Here is a 25,283-nt window from a genome sequence, read left to right on the forward strand (position 1 = left end):
GCTGACAATAACAACTGTGGTAAATTAGAGTTCTGTTCTGAATTAGGAACACCGGTGTGTCACGCAATTGTTCAAAAACAAGAAAAAAGTGGAGAAAACACATCACTTAATGCTGAATGGGAATTGCTTTTCGAACACAATGCAAAGTGCTTAATACATCATCGCTTTATTACGACCTCTAGAAACATTCACTGGAACATTGTCACAACACCAAGCACTGAGACGGCGTGATTAGGGAAGGAACTGAGCTGAGGGAAAACAGAGAAGTGACTTGAGCCGATAGACATGCAGGGCAACACCCAGCTCTATGACCTATTAGTCGATCCAAGAATTTACAAAAATCTTATAGAATGTTGCCCCAAGAAGCGTATCCTCGACTGAACGGACAAGTTCGTAAAGTTAGTTCAGTGTCTGTTTCAACGTATGCGTGTGAACGTTTTTCTGTTATGAAACTGAAAAAGTCATCCCAACATTCGGGCTTAACAGATTTTAGCCTGCGTATTACTATCTATTTGTATCACGAACCGTAGTTCGAGATGTATTACATACTAGATTAGGACTGCTGTTTTGCTTGCTTAGTCTGTATGCTCTGGAATTTTTTTTCTTTCATAACATTTTTACGTTGTTCAAAAATTGCAAGGCTTTATGAGGCAACAGAGACGTGGTCTTTCCGAATGTACTCCTCACCAAAAAGCAATGCTGGTAGCTGGAATCCAAGGTTTTTGTGATTCATACCTTTTGCGATTTTGTGGTGACACTTCCGTAGGAACATTCATGCCCTAACACATATTTCTTTATATCTAACTAAGAAGTCAAATATCAGTTTTGGTAGATTTAGCTCTAAAAATGTTTTCACAATCAACTATTTTCATAAAACATTTCACCTCCTACGTTACCCCACTAGGACTGAATTTCAATAAACAGTGACATGTGGAATATTTTTTGTTTTTACCAAAGAAGCCAAATACAACTTTCCACGGACGTAGCGTCAGAAACGCTTGCATGACAAAAGATTTACAGAAAGTATTTCATTCCATATTTTACCCTCATAGTGGATGAATTCCGAAAAACAGTATTTCGCATTCTAACCGAGAGGCCAAATGCAAATTTTCGTAGATTTAGCTTTGAAAAGGGGGCTCGTAATATAATTCTTCATAAAACATTTCGTCTCCTATTTCATATCACTAGGAGCTTAATATCCAAGCACACTAAAACGTATTTATTATTTGTAACTGATGAGTTAAGTATAGCAGCTCGGGATTAGCCGAGTGGTCTTGGGCGCTGCAGTCATGGACTATGCGGGTGGTTCCGGTGGAGGTTCGAGTCCTCCCTCGGGCATGGGTGTGTGTGTTTGTCCTTAGGATAATTTAGGTCAAGTAATGTGTAACCTTAGGGACTTATGACCTTAGCAGTTTAGTCCCATAGGATTTCACACGCACACACACACACACACACACACACACACACACACACACACAAACAGTTCAGTGTAATTATCAGAGATGTAGCTTCAAAAAATTTTAATAGCTCCTTAATAACGATTTATTTTCAAAAAAGTCTCACTCACTATTTCACCCCCATAGGGGTTAAATTTCCAAACAAGCTGAAACACGTATTTCTTTATTTTTGACCGAGATAACAAATACCAATTTTCGTAGGTCACTCTTAAAAATTGCCTTAATTGCGAAATATTTTCAAAAGATATTTCATCCCCTATTTCACCTCCTTAATGGTGGAATTGCGAAACCTCAAAAGACTTCCTAAAAGACACCTACAATATAAAATTAACATCCTACCCAAATTTCATGTTTCTATCTTTAGCTGTTCGGCTTGGGCGATGATGAGTCATTGAGTTGCCCTTTGTATGCAGAATTGGTGAAAATCAAAATCACTGGGACCGTGTGAGGGCTTTTCGCGTTTACTAGTGTGGGGACACCTGGGTGGTCCAGACAGTTTCGGATTGTGTGCTGGCATTTCAGTCACAAAATATATTTAGTATCCTCTACTATGTTCTCTATCCTCCGAACACGATACTAAACACGTTATCGAGTTGTCTGTAGTGACGTAAATCTTTGTACAGGCTAAATTAACATAAAAGATTACGGCGAGAATTTTTACTCACCATACCGGGAAACCACTGTGGCAGCGTGAGGGGACAGAAAGGATTAATGCTGGTTAGTACGAGCAAGTAGGGCACGACACAGCAGAGGCAGTGCAGCAGGAGTGTGGTCGGAGTGTACTTACACTGGGCTCGTTGACGACGTTGAAGGCCTCGATGGGCAGGGCGCGCGTCGACGGGCGCTCCGTCGTCGTCGTGGTGGGCGGCGGCTGCGTCGACACCGCCATCAGCGACCCCAGCTGTGGGCACAGCAGCGCGGTGAGTGCGCGGCCGACACGGTTCTGAGACTACAAAAACTTGCAACTCGCGATTCAACACAACACCAAACCCGATCGGGATCTACAGGGTGGTCAAAATAAAACCGGGAAGGAAAATATTTCATGCACCCTAAGGTAGGCAACCCAAGTTACATCGTCCATGCCTGGGGCAAATGGTGCAAAATGGGTTGCCGATTATGAGATGCGTGAAATATTTTTCTGGGCAGTTTTATGTTACCCACGCTCTACGCCTAGATCTATATCCACACTCCTCAAACAACTGTGAAGTATATGGCAGAAGCTATTTCTCACTTATCTGTCATTAAGGCCTCTTCTGGGCCTGTTCACGAATGGAGCACGGGAATAATGATTGCTTAAATGCTTCTCTGCGAGTTGTGATTTGTCTAATCTTGTCCCCGCTGCCCCTACAGCAGCGATGAGCAAAAGAGTTGTAATATATTCCTAGATGAATCACTTAAAAGTTGGATCTTGAAACTAAATAATGGGGCTTTTCTCGGGAAAGTCGGCGATTGTCTTGAAGCGTCTTTCAATTCGCTTCTTTCAGTTTCTTTATGACATACTCCTATTATTCAAACAAACCTCTGATCATTCGCCCTATATTTAGCTGTATATATTCAATGCCTTCTGTTAAGTCCTCACTGGTACAAGTCGCGCACACGTCAGTAATGTCCTAGGATGGTTACGCTGATGTTCTGTAACCAAATTCCTTTATAGAATTAATGCATTTCCCTTGTATACCATCAACCTCAATCTGCCACCTGCTTTATCTACTACCGAGCCGATGTGATGGTTCCATTTTATGCCCCTACGAATGCTTACACCCAGACATTTGCGTGACTTGACCAATTCTGGCTGTAACTCATTGATTCTGTAGTCACAATATACTAGGTCTTATTTTCATTTTTTGCAATGCAAAAATTTTTATTACTGAACATTTAAAGCAAGATTCATAGTTTGCACCCCTCTGAAATCTTCATTATCAAGACCGAATTGTGTGCCGTTTCAATTCCAATCCTGAACATTTGTGCAGTTTTTTTTCACATAGCATTTCATCATACGTAACTTTGGCATTCTCAAAGAGTCTAATGTTACTATTAATATTCTCTGCAAGGTCATCGACACGCAACATGAAAAACAAGAATCCCAACACCTCTTCTGAGCGACACCTCAAGCTATATCTACCTCTTTCGATGACTTGACATCTGAAATAACGTGATGCGTCCTTCCTTGACAAGATATCTCCTATCAACTCACAAATTTCCCCTGCCGCTCATGTTTATAATAAGCGTACGTGTGGCTCTGAGTCAAATGCTTTACGGTAATTTAAAAAAAATAATTTAGACGTAGGCTTCCGCAGGCCGATGTCACAGTTAATAAAATTCTTCTGGGTTTCAGGCCGCATTGTCAACTATAAAATTTCGACGTTTCAGCGACTGTTGCAAGACGCCTTCATCGGGGCGTATGGATAGTGAGTAGTATTAACTCACCGACCTACAAACTAGCGAAAGAATTGATTCCGAAGCTTAGACGTCCAGAAAGCCACCCAGATTCAAACGTCAAGGGCTCCGTCGGCCTTGTAGCACTTTTGTAAGTCTCGGGTACGGATCTGATGGTCAGTTTTGACGTGAAGTCTTTATTTACGCATGTACCTGTGACGGACACCACGAACATCTTAGAGGAACGCATGGCACTTGGTATATGCGAGCCAGTGCGCCCCTGTTTGACGACCACCTCTTTCAGGTGGAAAGGGGATTTCTATGAGCAGACGGATGGTGTAGTTACGGGTTCCTTTCTATCGCCTGTCGCAGCAGACATTTTTATGCAAGCGTTCGAAGAAACAGCACTCCAGTCCGCACCATTGCCAGAATGATACGCTGACGACACGTTTGTCATCTGGCCACACGGAGAAGAAGAGCTTCAGAACTTCCACAAACATCTCAATCAGCAGCACAGCAAAGTTCACTTTACCATGGAGATAGAAAAGATCGGGGTATTGCTTTTTCTCGACGTGGAAGTTTACTGTAGGCCTGACGGGAAGCTTAGAGTTTACAGGAATCCACCAACACGGACAGGAACCTGCATGCATCCTCCCACCACCATCCTACGCAAAAGAAATCGGCCCCGCAAACTTTCACTAAGAGAGCCTACAGGATCAGCGACGAACCCAATCTGAAAGTTGAACTACAGAACTTCAGCCTCATTTTTGGAGCTAAAGGCTACGAAATGAAGATGATACATAAAACTATGGCGCGAAAGGAGGAGGGCAATAGGGAGATACAGAACGAAGCACGGGACACCGTCCTGTTATCATACGTACAAGGAGTTACTGAATCTCTGGGCGAAATTCTCTGTACAGTAAATGAGCGGTCCCAGAACACCAGGAACAGAGCAGGATGAAGATCGAATTTCGAGAGGCCCGTGTACTGACGAAACAGCCGTTTAGTTTGAGGTGGAATATTAGAGAGGCTAAAGAAATAATCAAGCCACCCGACAACGTGAATAGAGAAGACGGGGCCGGTCGGTGTTGCCGAGCGGTTCTAGGCGCTTCAGTCCGGAACTGCGCTGCTGCTACGGTTAGAATCCTGCCTCGGGCATGGATGCGGGTGATGTCCCTAGGTTTAAGTAGTTCTAAGTCTAGGGGACTGATGACCTCAGATGTTAATTCCCTTAGTGCTTAGAGCCATTTGAACCATTTGAACAGAAGCCGGGTACCGACTTGCAGCGTATGGCTACCAGCAGTCACAGCTTTGTGGAAGGACAGCTCACGCAGAGCAAGAGGCGCGCGGTAGGCCACAGCGGGGGAGTGTCTGCACAGTGCTGGCGCGCCCTGGACGGTACCCGGCAGTTAGTATACAACGCTACGCCGCAGTTGCCGCTCTCTTTCCCATTCACCGGTCTCTACCAATGGCAAGTAATAAAGGAAACTCCAATGGAAAATGCCTATTTCTGCCAATGATATCACGTAATGCAAAGACCAATAAATGAACACCTAATAGCCTTCCTCCTCACCCTCATATCCGATGACAGTACTCCTCCATAGTGTATAAGTAACCAAACAAGTGCTCATTCAGCAGTTAGCAGTACACCCTGAGAAAGGCGTCTTGCAATGGTCGCCGAAACGTCGGAATTTAATAGTTCACAATGTGGCCTCATACCCAAAAGAATTTTATTGCACAAAAAAGTGCTGCATGAAAAACGATTTCCTTGATCCACGACTTACAGGATGTCATGTGACAACAATGAGTGTAGAGTTTCAAACGATTCAGGTTTCCCTCATCCGTGATGATTGCTATGGAGGAAATGACTCTCGTTCGAGGCACCTTATTGTTACCATTTAGCTCATAATATGTTCTTACATTCTACAACAATTGCTTTTAGGGGAATTGTGAACTGGTGGGACATACGTTTTCATGCAACCACTGGGTGCGGTATTTTATTGAAGTAACTTACCGTATATTATGGTTATTAAGGAAGGGTCTAGTACAACAGCAAACTAGGAACAGAATGCGGTAGGGATACGACCGGACGTTGGAGCTTTGTTCAGTTTTAACGATATCAACACGACTGGCCCTGAAATGTGTTTCACTCATCTTTCGAGTAATATATGAACTGAACTGGGACAATATACAGAAACTTCCATTCAGTGATTTCTGTGCCTTTCGGGGGAAGTCATTTTGTCTCATCCATACACTGACACACATTCGGCATACACTGATAAGCCAAAATATTATGACCACTGCCGACCGCGACGGCGGCTGCCGCCGGGTGGCGTTTCGGGCACGGGACGCGCTATGAAAAGTATGTAAGCGCAGCAGAGGTGGATGCGGATCACCTTAACGAAGATATGGGCTCCAGGTAGGGAAGTCCTCTGAGATAAGAGTTTTTGTCAAAGGACGGATTATTACCAGAAAGAGATTTTCACTATGAAGCGAAGTATGCGCTGATATGAAACTTCGTGGCAGATTAAAACTGTGTGCCGGACCGAGACTCGAACTCGGGACCTTTACCTTCCACGGGCAAGTGCTCTACCAACTGAGCTACCCAAGCACGACTCACGCCCCGTCATCACAGCTTTGCTTCTGCCAGTGCCACGTCTCCTACTTTCCAAATTTTACAGAAGCTCTGGCAAAGGTCACGAGTTCGAGTCTCGGTCCGGCACACAGTTTTAATCTGCCAGGAAGTTTGAGTGACAGATTATTAATACGATAATCTTCTGAACAAGTATCTAGAAAACGGCGAAGCTGGTCGAATGTTCACGTGCTACTGTCGTGTGCACCTATGCAAGAAGATCGGGCAGCGAAACTACCACTACGCGCTAAATGGTTCGACGTCCAAGTTCTTCAGAGGACGTGGTGTGCAGAGGCTTGTCTGTTCTGTAAAGTAGGACAGATGGCGATCTGTGGCATCTCTGCCGAAAGAGCACAACGCTGGGGCGTGCACCAGTGTTTCGGAAAAAGCGTTAATCGTACATTGGTGTACACGGACCTCCGCAGCAGACATGTACACATGTTGACCCAACGAAATCGTGAATAACGACTGTAGTGGGCACGGAACCCTCGGGATTCGACCGTCGAGCGATGGGAACGTGGATCTTTTGATGAATCACATGGTTGTTTCACTAGGTCGCTAATCGTCACCACAAACGCCGTCATAGGGTGAACGGTGGCTTGAAACGTGCAGCGCGCCACGATTAGAGCCTGCTAGGAGCAGTATTGCGCTGTGGGAGACATTCTTCTGCGTTTGCATTGGACCTGTGGTAGTAATGGAAGACACATTGGCAGCTGTGAACCTCCTGCATCCCTTCTTGAGTGAAGTCTTCCCCGATGGCGACGTCATCTTTCATCAGTATAACTCTCCGTGTCGCGGAGCCAGAATCGAGCTACAGACGTTTTCGGTGCATCGTAGTGAACTCACGTCGATGTCTCGAGGACAAAATTTGCTTAATGTAATGCTAGGGGAGCCATCTGGGTCACAATCTGTCGCAATATGCAAATCAACGGCGCTTTATTTACGGAAATTACGAGAGCTTTGCACAGACATCTAATTCCCAGTACCTTCACAAACCTACCAACGATCTTTCGGATCCTTGATACACAGAATCAGTGATGTACGTCTTTTCAAGGACAGGCGAACAATTTGTTAAGCAGGTGGTCATAATGATTTGGTTCATCAGTGCATATTAGAAAGAGTTCGATAAAACTAGAGGTAAAGTGTAGCTTTAAGTCGAATGCACCATTAATCACAGGGATCGCGGAAACCAGGCATACTAACTGAAGCCGTCAGTGTTTTGAAACGTCGCTTTCACTGCTTCACAGCGGTTACAGGATTTTCTCTACACCCGGACTCTGTCACACTACGTACATAAGGTGATCAGAACGTGTAGGCAGTGTCAAATACTTCAAAGTGAACGTTTTTTTTAAAACTATAATGTTATAGAAGAAGTACATAAGGAAATTGTAATGTATTCGTATATTTGATGTTATATGTTTCCGAACTGAGTTATTCTTGTCAGATCATACAGTGCTATGAAACAAGTAAGTCTACGGCTCCTGTACGTTTTCCATAGCAAGCAGAGCTCTAAGAGTTCGAATACATAACTGGAGGCCGTAGCTGAGAACGAAGTGAAACTACACTCCTGGAAATTGAAATAAGAACACCGTGAATTCATTGTCCCAGGAAGGGGAAACTTTATTGACACATTCCTGGGGTCAGATACATCACATGATCACACTGACAGAACCACAGGCACATAGACACAGGCAACAGAGCATGCACAATGTCGGCACTAGTACAGTGTATATCCACCTTTCGCAGCAATGCAGGCTGCTATTCTCCCATGGAGACGATCGTAGAGATGCTGGATGTAGTCCTGTGGAACGGTTTGCCATGCCATTTCCACCTGGCGCCTCAGTTGGACCAGCGTTCGTGCTGGACGTGCAGACCGCGTGAGACGACGCTTCATCCAGTCCCAAACATGCTCAATGGGGGACAGATCCGGAGATCTTGCTGGCCAGGGTAGTTGACTTACACCTTCTAGATCACGTTGGGTGGCACGGGATGCATGCGGACGTGCATTGTCCTGTTGGAACAGCAAGTTCCCTTGCCGGTCTAGGAATGGTAGAACGATGGGTTCGATGACGGTTTGGATGTACCGTGCACTATTCAGTGTCCCCTCGACGATCACCAGTGGTGTACGGCCAGTGTAGGAGATCGCTCCCCACACCATGATGCCGGGTGTTGGTCCTGTGTGCCTCGGTCGTATGCAGTCCTGATTGTGGCGCTCACCTGCACGGCGCCAAACACGCATACGACCATCATTGGCACCAAGGCAGAAGCGACTCTCATCGCTGAAGACGACACGTCTCCATTCGTCCCTCCATTCACGCCTGTCGCGACACCACTGGAGGCGGGCTGCACGATGTTGGGGCGTGAGCGGAAGACGGCCTAACGGTGTGCGGGACCGTAGCCCAGCTTCATGGAGACGGTTGCGAATGGTCCTCGCCGATACCCCAGGAGCAACAGTGTCCCTAATTTGCTGGGAAGTGGCGGTGCGGTCCCCTACGGCACTGCGTAGGATCCTACGGTCTTGGCGTGCATCCGTGCGTCGCTGCGGTCCGGTCCCAGGTCGACGGGCACGTGCACCTTCCGCCGACCACTGGCGACAACATCGATGTACTGTGGAGACCTCACGCCCCACGTGTTGAGCAATTCGGCGGTACGTCCACCCGGCCTCCCGCATGCCCACTATACGCCCTCGCTCAAAGTCCGTCAACTGCACATACGGTTCACGTCCACGCTGTCGCGGCATGCTACCAGTGTTAAAGACTGCGATGGAGCTCCGTATGCCACGGCAAACTGGCTGACACTGACGGCGGCGGTGCACAAATGCTGCGCAGCTAGCGCCATTCGACGGCCAACACCGCGGTTCCTGGTGTGTCCGCTGTGCCGTGCGTGTGATCATTGCTTGTACAGCCCTCTCGCAGTGTCCGGAGCAAGTATGGTGGGTCTGAGACACCGGTGTCAATGTGTTCTTTTTTCCATTTCCAGGAGTGTAGATTGTAGCTTGTGCCCCTGTTATTCAATATGAACATCGAGTGAGCACCAAGGATAGCAAGGATATATTTTGCGGAAGGAGTAATGTGACCTGTTGTGGAGGACATCTCCTCTACTCCTCCCAGAATGGGACGAAACGTTGGCTTTCTCCAAGAAATTATTGTAATATTTTAATACGTGTGACTTCGCAGACGTTTACGTTTTACAACTTTCTGTTTCCGTCTGCGTGTCTAGATGCGTGTCTGTTTGGAGCTGTTTGGAACTGAAGGACAAGACGGCGTGGATAACAAAGACAGATGACAGACTGAGAGCCGTAAGCAAATTAACTTCACCCAGGAAGAAGGCAACTTACAAAACAGCGATTCGTCCTGTTAGTGAATGATACTCGCTATTCTGGAAGGCTTTCGAGGTGGAATTAACAGAGGATCCTAGCAAAATGAGCTCGTCGCGACGCTGTTTATTTTATTCTGAGGAAAGCAGAAAGAACCTCTCTCGAGCTCCTTCTGGTGCAGTTTCTGACTGAGTGTATATACCGCGAGTCACCGCGCTGCAGTTACCACCCTTTTTGTTGCAAGTCACTTTGGGAGGAACCTGGTGTTTACCGAGCTGCGATCTGTTCGCCCCGGTTTGCTTTAGGAGGCGCGCCGCAGCTGCTGTCGATAGGACTGTGCTGCCACGAGGTATCGGCATTGCACGTCCACATGTCGCGACGCGGTAATCTTTACAGTCCACCACCTGTATTATGTGATAGTATCCGTTACCAGTGGCTGCCTTCTTTCCTTACCGTGTTTCAGTTGGATTTACGTTTCGTATTTTCTTTCTAAGGACTTGACTTTGTTCTGCTACTGTAAGTACTTACGGAACTACCTGTAACCCCTAACTTGTCCTACAGCAAGTCACTTTCTCTCCGCGTGGCTATTACCTGCTTGAGTTAGCTTTTGACTGGGCTACCTCGTATTTGTGTTTCTTAATTTGTGAAAATATGATTCCATTACGAGAATCTACAAATTTGCAGTAGTCTGTAGCTTTCCTGCTGTCCCTGCTGTCTTTAATTAAGTCATTACTAGGTGATGGAACAATGTAGTAGGAGCGAACCACGCACGGTCCGGGACAGAACATTACCAAGTGGATGATCTGTTAGTCACCAATGACATTTAGTACATCTCTGAAAGCCATTTATTCCATATTTCCATAGTCTACGTAACAACAGACAGCTAGAAAACTTTGAAAGGCCGAGTGGAGATATGGACATGACTAAAACTTTTTACGCTTTACAGAGCGTTGGACCATGTGTCAAAATCCTAGAGATTTGCGATGGTTGTCTTCGGCCTTGGAATGATGTGTGCGACTTACCGTCGAGGCAGTATAATATTACGACAATACTACACTTGCAAATTAAGAAAATGAAAGAAAGGAGGGAGCGAATCATGGTACTGGCACCTAAGTCAGCATCAAGGAGGCTGTCGGACATCACATTCGTGGAAGAGGTCTCAGTATTGCGAAGTGTGGAAAGCAGCTGTGAAGGAGGGTAATCGATCAGCATTTAGGGGCATTTTCCATCAAACTCTACTGTCCGACCATGAGTCTCCGTCTTAACCTGCTAGGGCGGCTCACAATATCAAAATTCCTGTTGCAGAATGAATGGTTAATTCCAGAATCAACACTTAGACTGTGGAAGTTTGTCCCCGATATCCATTTTCCTATCCCTCACTTCACTTTCTGGTGTTTAAGGTCCAACGTTGCAATGTTGTCATGACAAATACTGTATATAGGCAAGCGTAAAATCGCCTTGAAGTCCATGCTTTCTACAAAAATCAAGTGAAAAATCTGAAATTTACGTATGGATCTATAGGACCTGTAAACATGTCGAAAATCTGTTCTCAACTAAAGGATTTTCATCAGAATGAAAGCGTCGTAAAAAAAACTGCGTCAAACGATTGATGTGGTTTGCTTAGGAGAACGATACACAACAGTTTCATCAACAACAGACTGCTTTCCATTCGTGTCACGCGTTTTCGGTTCTGATAAAATTAAGAATGTGTATAAGTAGAGGACAGACAGATACCGCATACAGGAAAATGAAAGAAACGTTAGGAAGAAAGAAAAGCAGCTGTGTGATATTACGAGCTCAGATGAAAAACCAGTACTAAGCAAGGTTGAAGAAGTGTATATGTGGGCTATAGAAGGGAAATGGTATGTTATGGAAAGGGAAGAGGACGTAGTTGAAGTTGAGACAGGAGAATTTGTCAGACCACTGAAAGACCTAAGTCAAAACAAATTCCCTGGAGTAGACGACATCCCCTAAAAGCTATCCACATTTTTGGGACACCATGTCATGACGAAGCTATTCCGTCTGGTTTGCAAGATTTATGAGACAGGCAAAACACCCTGAGACTTCAAGAATAATGTAATAACTTCAACCCCAAGGAAAGCAGATGCTGACAGGTGTGAATGTTACCGAATAATCAGTTTGATAACTCGTAGTCGCAAAATGTTAATACGAATTATTTGCAGAAGAACGGAAACACTGGTAGAAGCCGATCTCGAGAAGAATCAATTTGGATTCCGAAGAAATCTAGGAGCACTCGAGGCAATACTGACCACGGGCTTGTTTCAGAAGACAGGTTAAGAGAAGGCAAATCTACGTTTGTAGCATTTGTAGACGTAGGAAAAAATATTTTGACTGGAAAACTCTCTTAAGTTAGCATGGGTAAAAAACAGGGATCGAAAGGTTATTTACAACTTGTACAGAAAACAAGACGGAAGTTATAAGACTCGAGGACCACGAAAGGGAACCAGGGGCTGAGAAGGGAGTGAGAGAGGATTGTAGCCTATCGTCGATGTTATCCAATCGGGACACTCAGCAAGTAGTACAAGAAATCAAACAAAATTATGACGCATGAATTAAAGTTCAGGTAGAAGAAATAAAAAGTTTAAAGTCTGCCGATGGCATTGTAATTATGTCAGAGACAGAAAACGACCCGAATGGATAGTTGAATGTAACGGTTAGCGTCTCGAAAGGAGGACATGAGGTGAACATCAACAGAAGCATAACAACTCTAATCAAATATAGTAGAATTAAATCAGGCGATGCGGAGGAAATTACATTACGAAACGAGTGGTGGATGAGTTTTTCTATTTCAGCGGTAAAACAGTTTGTGATGGCCGAAGTAGAGAGCATATAAAATGTGGACTGGCTATAGCAAGAATAGTGCTTCAGAAGAAGAGAAATTTATTAATATCGAATACGTTAAGCGTTAGGAAGTCGTTTCTGAATGTCTTTTCCGGAGCGTAGCCTTATGTGAATACTAACGTGGACGATAAACAATTCAAGCAAGAAGATATTAGAGGCTTTTGAAATGTGTTGCTGCAGAAAAATGCTGAAGATTGGATGCGTAGATCGCGTAACTAATGATAACATATTGGACAGAATTTGAGAGAAAAGAAATCTGTTATACAGTTTGACTAAAAGAAGGGATCGGCTGATAGGGCACATTGTGAGACATAAAGGTGCCATCAATGCAGTATTAGAGGAGAGTGCTGGTGGTAAAAATCGTAGAGGGAAATTGAGAGATGAATACGTAAATAGATTTACAAGAATGTAGGTTGCAGCAGTTATTCGGAGATGAAGTGGTTTGTACAGTATTGAATAGCATTGAAAGCTGCATCAAACCACTCTTTGGACTGTAGGCCACAACATCAACAACAAAAATAACACAATTAAAAGAATTATGGATCTACTGATGGGGAAGAAGTAACTCCTAGCTACGATGGTGCAAACAGCAATCGTATTCCTGTTAAAAAAAAGCGGCACGTTTTGAAACGTGTGACGAGGTAGAATGTGCAAATAGACGACGAAAGATTAAAAGCAAGGCGTACAAAACCGTAAGTGAAAAAGATGAACTGTGAATAGTTATTGTCTGCGCACGTTTAAGCAACAATGTTTCAGGTATGTGTGACTAATAGTGTTTCAGTAAAATTACTGCTCATAAAACGTGCGCCTAATACATTCTTTAAATGAAGTGTGCGAAGAGAAGAATGAGTAATTTCAACGCAGGTCTTCCCGCATAGTATATTTTTTTGTGTCGTTGTAAAGAAGGACAAGTTTGGAAGACGTTTTTGAAAAATGTTGTTGAGCGCCTTGAGGTGCTGGTATGTTAGGCGAAACATAAAATTGTCAGATGATAAAATTATGAATACTCCACTGCCATCGTATCATAAAAACTGTGGTGTGGAGTGTACACATTCACGTTAAAACTATCATCGGCATTAACGATGTGAAAGATAAAGCGTTAACGTGAATGTGTACAGTCCATTACACAGTTTTTATAGACTGACGAGGTAAGTTGTATGAACACAGTTGAAAGAATTATGAATCCACTGATGGGGAAGAAATAACTGCTAGCTTAATGGTGCTAACAGCAATCGCATTTCTGTTCGAAAAAAGCGGCAAATGTATTTTTCATGGTTTTATCATCTGACGATAACGATCTTGCATTGACACTGTAAATACTTTGATGAACCTGACGTTGATCAGACGACTGAAACTGGTCATAGGAATAAAGTATTTTGCCAGCAGCTCAGGGCGGTAATATGACGTTTTTAATGTATATAACTGTGGCGCACACACTTTCCGAAAATATATTTAAAAAAGTAATTTGAATTAGTTTTTGGTATAAAATATTGTTACTAGATTATTTTATTTTATGAATTCTGTTCTATAAAAGTGGGCAGAAAAGCTGTTAAGGAGGAGAAAGACGTTCTGTCAAGAATGAGACTTGTGCCATAAAATCTGGAAGATACATCTTTGGGTAAAATTACTGAGCCTAATTTCTAACAACCATTACGGGAATCATTGGTATTTTTTTCATGTAAATTAGAGTTCTGGCTCATAAAAGAAGTTGTTACCATTTTCTTCGCCACTGGAGCACCGTCTGCCGATACGGAACCTCATTCATTAATTGAGTATCGGATGCGAATATTAGTTCCATCAAGAATCTGGTTGAACTGGTACAGCATTGCCTAGCCTCACCAACCTCATATGTTATTAGCTTTTCCGTCCTGAATCTTCTATCTGATTCAATGCAGCCCATCACGATTTCCTATCCTGTGCGAACACCCACATCTCTGAGTAGCAACGAATTTTCTTAGTTACATTCTGGGTATATGTCTTTTTTTTCACTTCTGAGGTTCCTTCCCGTAACATGGAATTTATTCCCTGATGGCTTAATACAGATAGGGGTCATTGTATCCATTCTTCTTTTCCATACATTCTTTCCCCTGGCGGTTCTCCAGACGATTCAATCACTTCTGATCGGACCAGCCCACTTCATTTTCAGATTTTCGGCGACCATCTCGGGCACTTGGTTTGTCTTCTTTTCCTGTTTTCAAAATGGTTCAAATGGCTCTGAGCACTATGGGACTTAACTTCTGAGGCCATCAGTCCCCTAGAACTTAGAACTACTTAATCCTAACTAACCTAAGGACATCACACACAGCCATGTCCGAGGCAGGATTCGAACCTGCGACTGTAGCGGTCGCGCGGTTCCAGACTGTAGCGCCTAGAACAGCTCGGCCACTCCGGCCGGCTTCCGGTTTTCTCTGAGTCCGTTGTACATTTGGTCCCTAAGTTTTATGTTGAGTTTACGACTAATATCGTTTATAGAATGAACTTTTCACTCTGGAACCGAGTTTGTGATGATATGAAATTTCGTGGTGGATTAAAATTGTGTGCCATCCTCACAGCTTCACTTCTGCCAGGCAAATGTCCTGAGCTCGAGTCTCGGTCAAGCACTCAGTTTCAATCCTCCAGGAAGTTTAATATTGTTTTTGATCTGATTACTTTCGCCTGTCTTTGGTCTACCGTCAATACACGTTCTGTGCACGTTAGTCTGTCCAATCTATTCAAAAGGTGATGTATTTCTTCCTCACTCTTTTAGAGGATAGCTGAGACAACAACGAAACCTATCGCTCATCTACCTTACCCCTGAATTTTAGTCCCACTGCTGAACGTTTATTTTCTTCGTTGATCGATCGGTGCAGAGGTTGAACAGTAAGAGTGAACACTCGTACGTGGTTTAAGTCCTTTGAATCGGATCATCCTTTCTTCTCTCTCGGTTTCTACGTATTCATCCCATTCACCCCGACTGATGAAGTGAGTTAAGGCGTAGTTGTGTACCAGTACACAGCGGATATTAGTACGTATGCAGTATTCGAAGGTTACGATAAGCATGATGACTTCCGACTACCGCTGCACTCTTCTGATTCCAGTAACAAACAGGAACAAAAGTACAGGCGCGATATCAGATGTAAAAGGTGTAAATGGGAGGCATTTACTTTTATCTGAACATGTTATTAAAATATGTAATTCATCGTACCATTGCATGGACCTGCTTTCTAAATGTAACACATTCACACATATGACCGCGTTATTGTGCAACGGCAGACTGAAGAAAATATGCGCTAAAAGAGAACAGGTGTGGGCGCCCGTCAAGAAGATGCAAGAAGCGGCAATGAAGCATGAACTGAGGCTTGAGGAGCAACAGACTGACCTGAAAACAGAACGGGAAGACTAAACGTGGGTGCTTTACTTGAGCAACTAAGAAACGAGAAATGGGGAACCAGGAGGAAGGAAGAAACTCCAAAGTCATTGGAGGTATCGGATGTTTCCAGTGTTTGTGATGATGACGATGTCTACGATAACCGGTTTACTAACACACTGAAATCACTGCCTACACGTACGTGTGATGCACCTGTGGAAAAGTGACTGAAGACAAAGAACTGTAGAGTTGGGTGCTTAGTTAGGAATAATATTGCATGTACCAGAGAAAACTTCCGGAGGGAATTTCTGGGAGAATTGTTTAATCACGAAATGAACATTCTAAAACTATTTTCACTGCTGAATATTCAATATACGAGCACCCTCCCAATCGCAAGATTGCCCAACTGCAACGGGTAATTAGCGTATAGGGGGAGGAATCGCGTGCAGTGGCACCCTTGTGACTTTCCCAGTTTAGCTTCATTGAACCATTTCTTTACGTTTAAGCTCACTCAGTACAGTAAATGTGGAGAACCTACAGAAATCTTAAATACAGTTCATCTCAGGTTACTTATTACGGATGTGTTAAAAAAACAATTTTAGCCTCATCACTACCATTAGGATGAGCGTGTATCCGACGATAGGTTATCAAAGGAACAGTGAGAATGTGCTGCATATTGTCGTTATTGAAGGGAGCATTATAACGGTCTCTTGAATTCTCGTAATTACATCTGGCACTGTAGGCTGTGCTGCTTCAGGTCTCACTGTTGACCCTCTGCTGCTGACTTCTCAGTTTCGCATTGAATTCAAAATGGTTCAAATGGCTCTGAGCACTATGGGACTTAACATCTATGGTCACCAGTCCCCTAGAACTTAGAACTACATAAACCTAACTAACATAAGGACGCCACTGAACACCCAGTCATCACGAGGCAGGGAAAATCCCTCGCATCGAATTACGCGCCTGCAGGTGGGCAACCAAATGAGCAGATTTCCAAAGCGAACCGCCGACGCGCACTTCCGGGACAAAGCGTGTCGACCAACTGCACGCACATGCTGACGTTTGCCGAGCCGCAAATGGCGCGCTATTGAGCGCCTGTAGTGTGAGTTAAAAACCAGGAGAAAGACTCTGTCCACAGATGTGTATCTGTTTTCTGTGCGTTTTGTAGTTTCTGCAGAGTGCTCTTCCCAAACCGCGATGGTACTTACAAATAACCTTTTATGTCCCGCGTTGGAAAACGAAACTGTGTGAAACATTTTTTTCATATTGTTACTTCCGAGTAAGTCGTTTATTAAAATAGTAGTACATTAACGTGTTTCACTCCAAAACTGTGTAAACTGCGCACTATTCCTGTACTTCGCTTTACACGTGGTTGAGTCACATTAGTGTGACAAGGGCCGATGTTCGACGCAAACGTGCATCAACCCCCCCCCCCCCCCCCCCCTCAGATAGCATGGGGCAGCGCTAGTAGTGGATGTGGGGGACAGGGAAAATAGTGCAGTCATTTATACAATGTAGGCTCTCACGGCCGGTGTTGTCTTCAGTTAAAACTTTCGGGCTGAGAGGCCGTGTTCGATGTATAAAATTTCCACCTAACATTTCGTCTCCATCTGCGGGAGACATCTTCTGAGGTCGTAGCCGGACGACCTCAGAAGATGTCTCCCGCAGATGGAGACGAAATGTTAGGTGGAAATTTTATACATCGACCACGGCCTCTGAGCCCGAAAGTTTTAACTTAAGGAAAGCAGTCATTGCCGTTATACGTAAACGGATGTCTAAGAGGAAATGATCATTGGCTTTTGCGGCAAGGACTGAAACATTTCCGAAAGATGAAGTTCGTAAACTGTTCGCTTCCGAGCATGGTTGAAATATACTGTGTGTGGCAGAATGATGATGTCGAAACCCAGCGCCGAGACAACTGAGGGGCACGATGGTACGCTGATGACATGGACGAATGACGGCAACGGAGGTGTGTGCTGTCGAGCAACTTGCGACCTAGGTAAACCGAGGGACTACCAACAGTGCCGCGACAACAATCGTTCAACGAATGTTGCTGCGTACGGGCCTCCGCAGTAGGCTGTAATTTGCGCACCAGTACCCCAACTGGACGTGTGCTGAGTGCAAGCAGGTGACTTTCGCAGATGTATCACGTTTTATTCGGAATCAGACACATGTCCGTTGGCGTGTAAGGCGAGAAACGTCTGAAACCAATCACCCTGCAATTAGAAGGGTACGTTAAGCACCGAGGAATGTTTTCGTCGCGTTCCGTGGGTGATCTCGTCATTCTGGTAGGCACAATGGACCAACAAAAGTATGCATCTATCCCTAGGGACGATGTCCACCCTATACATGCAGTTTGTTTTTCCTCCGCGCAGTGGCATCTACCAGCAGGACAATGAACCTTCCACACAGCTTGAAGTGTAGATGTGTAGTTTCAAGATCACCAGGATGAGTTCCTGTAATATCTTGGCGAGTAAGCCACCCGGATTTAAGCCCAAGGAAGAACCTGGTGGGACCACCTCCACCGAGCTGCTCCCATCATGGATTCACAAATGAGAAACGTAGTTCACCTGGCCAGAGCACTAGAGTTAGCATGGCTCCACATCCCTGTGGGTACGTTCCATAACCTCAAGGAATCTCTTTGCTTCATGTGTCTCGCACTGCAAAATGTGATAGGTTGCCATATAAATCTGACTGGACAGTTTGTCTGTACCGACACAAAAATTGAGATTTGCTGGATTCACTGACGATACATTAGACACTCATAGAGAAAGCGTTATAAGCGTCATTTAATACCATGTAATTCCGACCCTGGATTGGCTACCGGCCTGAATTCGACTAGGAACTCAGTCCACAGGGCTGCGGAGTTGATAGGGCAGTTCCACAAAACGGTGGGGCTGCTGATTACCCGCTGATTCAACGTGTCACACAGATTGTCTATGGGATTCAGGTCAGTTGACATTGCAGACCATTCGAGATATAATTAGATAACGATGATCAAGTTCCATACTCCTTGATAGAGCGTAGGGGACGATTCGGGACACCCGCACCACTGTACTAGGCAAGGTCCTGGTGGAGGTGGTTTGACATTGCCTTCCTCCGACCGTAATGGTGATGAATGATGATGATGAAGACGACACAACAACACCCAGTCATCTCGACGCAGTAAAAATCCCTGACCCTGCCTGGATTCGAACACGAGACCCCGTGCGCGGGAAGCGAGAACGCTACCAAAGACCACGAGCTGCGGACTAATTAGACGAGGGAGTGTTCACAAAACCAGCGCACATATTGTTCCAGCCCGATCAATTTTGCTGTCGCGGTCTTTATGTGACTGCGTGATTAATGTCCACTTGGATGTGACCGACCCCAAATGTTCATTTTTCGCCGTTCCCGTCGCAATGATCTGTCACTAACAGGAGGGACAGAGCTACATTCACTACCTGCAGCTGCTGCTATCGTGTTTGGAAGCGATTTTGATTCACAAGGCGTGAAACGGGTCTCCGGTCCCTCTCAGTCAAGCTCTTTTTCCAAACACAATGTTGACGGAGTGGTTTGCGGTCAAGCTGTTCCAGACTTTTCGAACAGTCTGCCGTGGAATACCGACAAATCGATCATCTACACAACTCGTGTGGGTATGGGCACGGCCAAATACCATTGCCCCTATTCGCCATTCTGCCATGTAATTACGTTTCCCATATTTACGTAGTTTGGCCGCTAAAGACCCAAAGAAACTGGTAACCTGCCTAATATACGATATGGACCCCGCGAGCAGGCAGAAATGCCGCAACACGAAGTGGAATGGACTCGACTAATGTCTGAAGTCGTGCTGGAGGCAACTGACACTGTGACTCCTGCTGGGCTCTGCGTAAATCGATAAGGCGTCTCAGGTATGCTACATAATGTTCATGTCTGGGGAGTTTGGTGGCCATCGGAAGTGTTTAAACTCAGAAGAGTGTTCCTGGAGCCGGTCCGTTGCAATTGCGTACGTGTGGGGTGTCGCACTGTTCTGCTGCAATTGCCCAAGTTTGTCGGAATATACAATGGACATGAATGGATGCAAGTAATCAGACAGACTCGAATCTAGACGTATCAGAAGATCAATATCACTCCAACTGCACACGCCCCACCCCATTTCAGAGCCTCTACCAGCTTGAACAGTTCCCGGCTGACTTGCAGGGTCAATGGATTCATGAGGTTGTCTCCATACTCGTGCACGTCCATCCGCTCGATACAATTTGGAACGAGATTCGTCCAACCAGGAAGCGTGTTTACAGTCGTAAACAGTACAATGTTGATGCTGACGAGCCTAGAAGAGGATTGGTTGGTTGGTTGGTTGTTTCGGGGAAGGAGACCAGACAGCGAGGTCATCGGTCTCATCGGATTAGGGAAGGAAGGGGAAGGTAGTCGGCCGTGCCCTTTGAAAGGAACCATCCCGGCATTTGCCTGGAGCGATTTAGGGAAATCACGCAAAACCTAAATCAGGATGGCCGGACGCGGGATTGAACCATCGTCCTCCCGAATGCGAGTCCCGGCCTAGGCGAGGAGTAAGGTTTTGTGTCGTGCAATTATCAAAGATGTTTCGTTCAATGGTTCGCACGCTGACACTTGTTGATGGCCCAGCATTGAAATCTGCAGTTATTGGCGGAAGTGTTGCACTCCTGTTACGTTGACGATACTCTTCAGTCGATGTTAATCCCGTTCCTTTTCCGGCCACAGCGATGTGGGAGTTTCGATATTTTACCAGATTCCTGATATTCACTGAACACTTGTGAAATGGTCGTACGGGAAAATCCCCACTTCTGGCTGCCTCCCAGATGCTGTGTCCTATCGCTCGTGCGCCGACTATAAACCACGTTCAAATTCAGTTAAATCTTGAAACCAGCTATTGTAGCAGCAGTAGCCGATCTAAAAACTGAACCAGACACTCGTTGTCTTACACAGGCGTCACCGATTGCTGTGGCGTATTGTGCCTGTTTCGATATCTCTGTATTTGAATAAGCATGCCTACACCAGTTTCTTTGGCGCTTCAGTGTACATGTAGTGCGCGGGAGGCCGTTCGCTGGTCCATCTGTAACGACTTATCGATTCATCTGTCTGGGCGGACTGCGATGACAATTTTTTTGTCGCGTCAGCTTATTTATGAAGATGGCCTGTGAACATGACGTCGGGCTAGTTTATCGGAGGCAGCGATTTTTCCTGTCGAAAGCAAAGAGCAATAAACGTAAAACGCCAATCCTACCAACTGGGTCGCAGTGATACAGCTTGTGTTATACTCACATGCCGGCCCCGGGTCGCGTATTTCGCGACGTAACACTCGTAAAGAGTTATCGCGGGATCCGGGGCGTTCTGGAAGCCCCCGCGGCAGAGCGGCGGCGCCCCACTTGCCGCGGCGTAGCACAGTGGCCGGAGCGCCGGCACTCCATAACGCGGCGGTCGTAAAGCGGCCTGGAACGGGGGCGCGTCTGTCTGCGAGGGCCCGGCGGCGTTTATTCGCTCGCTGAGCGCTTTATTCGGGCCGGCAAGAGGTTGCCGCCTACTCGGCGGTCCGCCGGCGCTGGCAGCTGGACCGGACCGAGGCGAGGGCCGCTCGGCGGCAATCACAGTTTACGGCGGGCGGCCTGCGACCCGGGCCGGGGCCGCGACTGCGCCTCCAGTCCCGTCCAGCGGCGGCGCGGCGCGGCTCTGCCAGGTGGCGCGCAAAGCCTTGTTTACGACTCGCCGCCGCGCTAAATCTCGCGAGATGGCACCGTGAACGTTATCCCCTCAGAACGCTCTTCACACGGCCTCCGCCGCGACCGCGACACTGTATCACTTTGCTGCGGCTACGACTCGCCCTCCGTTGTCCCGTGGTGGGATCTTCTCCAGGAGCAGGTCTTCCTGAGTGGTTGAACGATCTACGGTCCGATGTGTGAGGTTCCAGTGCTCCCATTCCGGCAATGATACGTTTCCATGAGTGCGTAATGTACAATGTAGAGATGGGCAAACTGAAACACGTAGCTGTTTCGAAACAAATGAAACAGTACAATGTAATGTTTCGATACGCTGTTTCGAAACAGTGAAACAGTTTGTGTTTTGTAATCTAATATCCCTACACATTTTATCATCTTGAATGTCTACTGTATAAGTATGTCCATATAAACACAAATGAGGTGCGAGAGCGCTAATCATATCGCAGAAAGTATGAAACTATCACTTAGGTGTCCTGGCAGTTTCGTATTTCCTGCAGCAAATGCGTTGCTTTCGTGTCGTGAGACATTCATACTTTTCAATTGGTTGAGGACAGCCATAGCTGAAGACAGAAGAATCACCACGAACGGGAGGTGGGAGCAAACTGCAGAAACAACGGATATGCAACTGGGATTCCCACATTCCGTTAGAATGGGTAATATACCCATCCCGCTAATTTCCATGCACACAAAGGTGTTTCGAACCGTTACTATAAATTCACCATGCTTCCCAGCCTTTCCCGTTCACCATTACACCATCAGTTATATATCAAACAGATTCCTTGCAATTATACGTACATCAAATTTATCTATATGTCTAATAACTGTCACTCTACGCCTTTTTTTTATTCAAAATGTTGTAGGCTTACTTTCGTTTCTTAAGATGATTACTGCACATGAACAGAGAAGTGTATGTTATTAAAAAAGTGTAATTTAAGTAAATGGTTTTCACATACTTATTATTTTGAATGTGAATAGTATACGTTGTTTTATTGTTTGGTTAGTGTTCATTAAGCAGATGTTACGCCATTTCTGTATGGGACAGTCAGCTAGAAACGAAGCTTTATTTTCGGATATCTTAAGCCTCATGCTATTGCTTGTCAAAAAGATTTCGACACTCTTGAAAGTGTTTCATGAAGTGGTATGTTGTGCTTCAGTACCTGTGCCGAGCCCGAATCTCGTCCGACACAGAGCGGAATGAAACATCGCTGTTTCGATACAATTAGTCCGTTCCAAGCACAGGTGGACTGAAACAGCCTAATTTTGAAACAACGATACAGCTTCTGTGTCTGGCTCGAGATCGAATCTGGTCCAATTATCCGAGACAGGGGCGGAATGAAACACCACTGTTTCGAAACAGTGAACCATAGCCGTTCCGAAACACTTTAACAGTTCCGCGTATCGATACACTGTATCGAAACATAGAAACAATGGCCAAGTCTAGTACAATGTGTATGACAACGAGGAGCGAAAAACAAGAACGGAAGACCGAGAACGAATTGCTCAGATTGGAAAGAACATAACACAGGACTGCAGTCTCCCATTCCTCACTGTTCAATATACGGGGTGATTCAAAACTGACGTCTGCCTACATGCTCTCAAATGCAACCTTAAGATCTATGATTTCTTACTGAGTAGGAGAGTCTGTTTCTCCGTAGTGAAGATAAAGAAAGGTTCATAGCTTATGACGTATGCAATTTACAGTTTACAAATGAAAAAGATCGGTTCAGTAGTGGGATTAAAATACAGGTTGAAAAGATATCAAAGATTCATTGACGACATTGCTATTGTCACGGCGTAAAGTCAACCATCTTCCAGGATGACAACGTGACAGCGGCGGCCGCTATGTGAAAAGGACATAAGCGCCGTGCCCGACTGGTGGCGGTCCACTTCAATAGCGGCTTTAAGATGATCGACTTCGATAGCAGCATCAACGTTAGCGACTTCGTTAGGAATCTCTATGTAGCACAGACTTCAATTTGTCTATTCTGAAGAAGACGTTGTTTCCTATGTCGCCCTTTGCCTGTGACACTTCTTTCAAGGATAGGTACTGTAGTTTTCTTATTGTATGTAATAAAACTCATTAATACGAGTAATTTGATTGTTTGTCTAGAGAACCGAGTAGGCAGGATTCCAAGACACAACAGCTATCATCGGTGAAACTGAGCAAGATGATGAATGAAATGAACAGTCTAATCAGCACAGTAGTATCAGAGATCGTCTTTTATCTGTGGAAGAAATTTCAGGGAACGTATGTTTCGAGGGCAGATTTGTATGCACGTGAATCATGGACAGTCGATGCTGCTTCAGACGGATGTTTAAAATTTTATGCACTGATAACATAAGGAATGTGAAGGTTCTCCGCTGAAACGACGAGGGTGCAACATGGCGAAAACCCTGACAAAAAACAGCGGCAGGACCCTGGGACATGTGTCCCTGCATCAAGGAATAGTGACTGTGGCACTAGAGGGAGCTGTAGGTCACAAAAACTGCAGCCGGGGGTCGGAATGTGCGCGAAAGCAATTGATGACGTGCAAGTGCTACTCCGAGAAGAAAGGGTGGCAGAGGAGAGGAACTCGTGGCGAGCCGAAAATGGTTCAAATGGCTCTGAGCACTATGGGATTTAACTTCTGAGGTCATCAGTCCCCTAGAACTTAGAACTACTTAAACCTAACTAACCTAAGGACATCGCACACATCCATGCCCGAGGCAGGATTCGAACCTGCGACCGTAGCGGTCGCTCGGTTCCAGACTGTAGCGCCTAGAACCGCACGGCCACTACGGGCGCCGAGCCGAAAAACAGGAGACAAAAGATTGATGATACGGACAGATCTACGCATAGTGTTAAACAATTGTAAATGAAGTTAAACGCATCGTTATAATCGTCGTCATAATAATGTAACCGAAAACCACAGCGCGTGTGCGATAGTCAGTTTGGCTTGGAGGGTCGTAATTGTGAAGCGCATTCTCGCATTATGCACTACATGACCATACAAAGAGAAATATCGAAAAAGGTAAGATCAATGTACAGTTATGTCATATGAGTTTAGCTATATGAATGACTCGCGCGTCCCCCGTGTTTACCATGTTTTTGACAAATCGTCGTACTCATTGCTGACCTTCGTGACGGTACGAACCAAGCGTCTCCATTCCCGACGGTTACCACCAGCTTCTCTCAAGCCCTGATGAGCAGGAAGAAGGGAAGTCTTCGTGCGCTCACCCCTCCACCTGCTAGGCTCTCTCCCCCTCGCTGTCTTCCGCTGGATCTACTCACCCGTGATTATATTTTCTAGATTTTCTCCATCTCTTCTCACGATGTGGCCAAGGAACTGAAGAGTTATTTGCTTGTCAAGAGAAGAAACGTAGCTGGTGACGATGAATTTCTCAAAGATACACTTACTACTTCTTCTTTCGACCTATTTTAGGTGCAGAATCCTGCGCAAGCACCAAAGCGCAAATATGCCAACAAACTCTGGCTTTCAGGATCCACGTTTCGCAACCGTAAAAGATGACAGGAAAGACCAGTGTTTCAACAAGACTGATCCCTGCACTGTTCGTTGTCGCT

The 25,283-nt window shown here is 45.4% G+C and overlaps 1 protein-coding gene across 1 annotated transcript in view; it reads right to left on the minus strand.

Annotated features, from left to right (window-relative positions):
* LOC124605267 (collagen alpha-1(XV) chain-like) overlaps positions 1–25,283 on the minus strand; it is a 228,357-nt gene that overhangs the window by 75,719 nt on the left and 127,355 nt on the right. The window contains exon 9 of the mRNA XM_047136831.1: positions 2,245–2,358. Coding sequence (XP_046992787.1) covers positions 2,245–2,358 — 114 coding nt within the window. The remainder of the gene's footprint in view (positions 1–2,244; positions 2,359–25,283) is intronic.

Source organism: Schistocerca americana, chromosome 3 (genome assembly GCF_021461395.2).
Source record: "Schistocerca americana isolate TAMUIC-IGC-003095 chromosome 3, iqSchAmer2.1, whole genome shotgun sequence".
Lineage (NCBI taxonomy): Eukaryota > Metazoa > Arthropoda > Insecta > Orthoptera > Acrididae > Schistocerca > Schistocerca americana.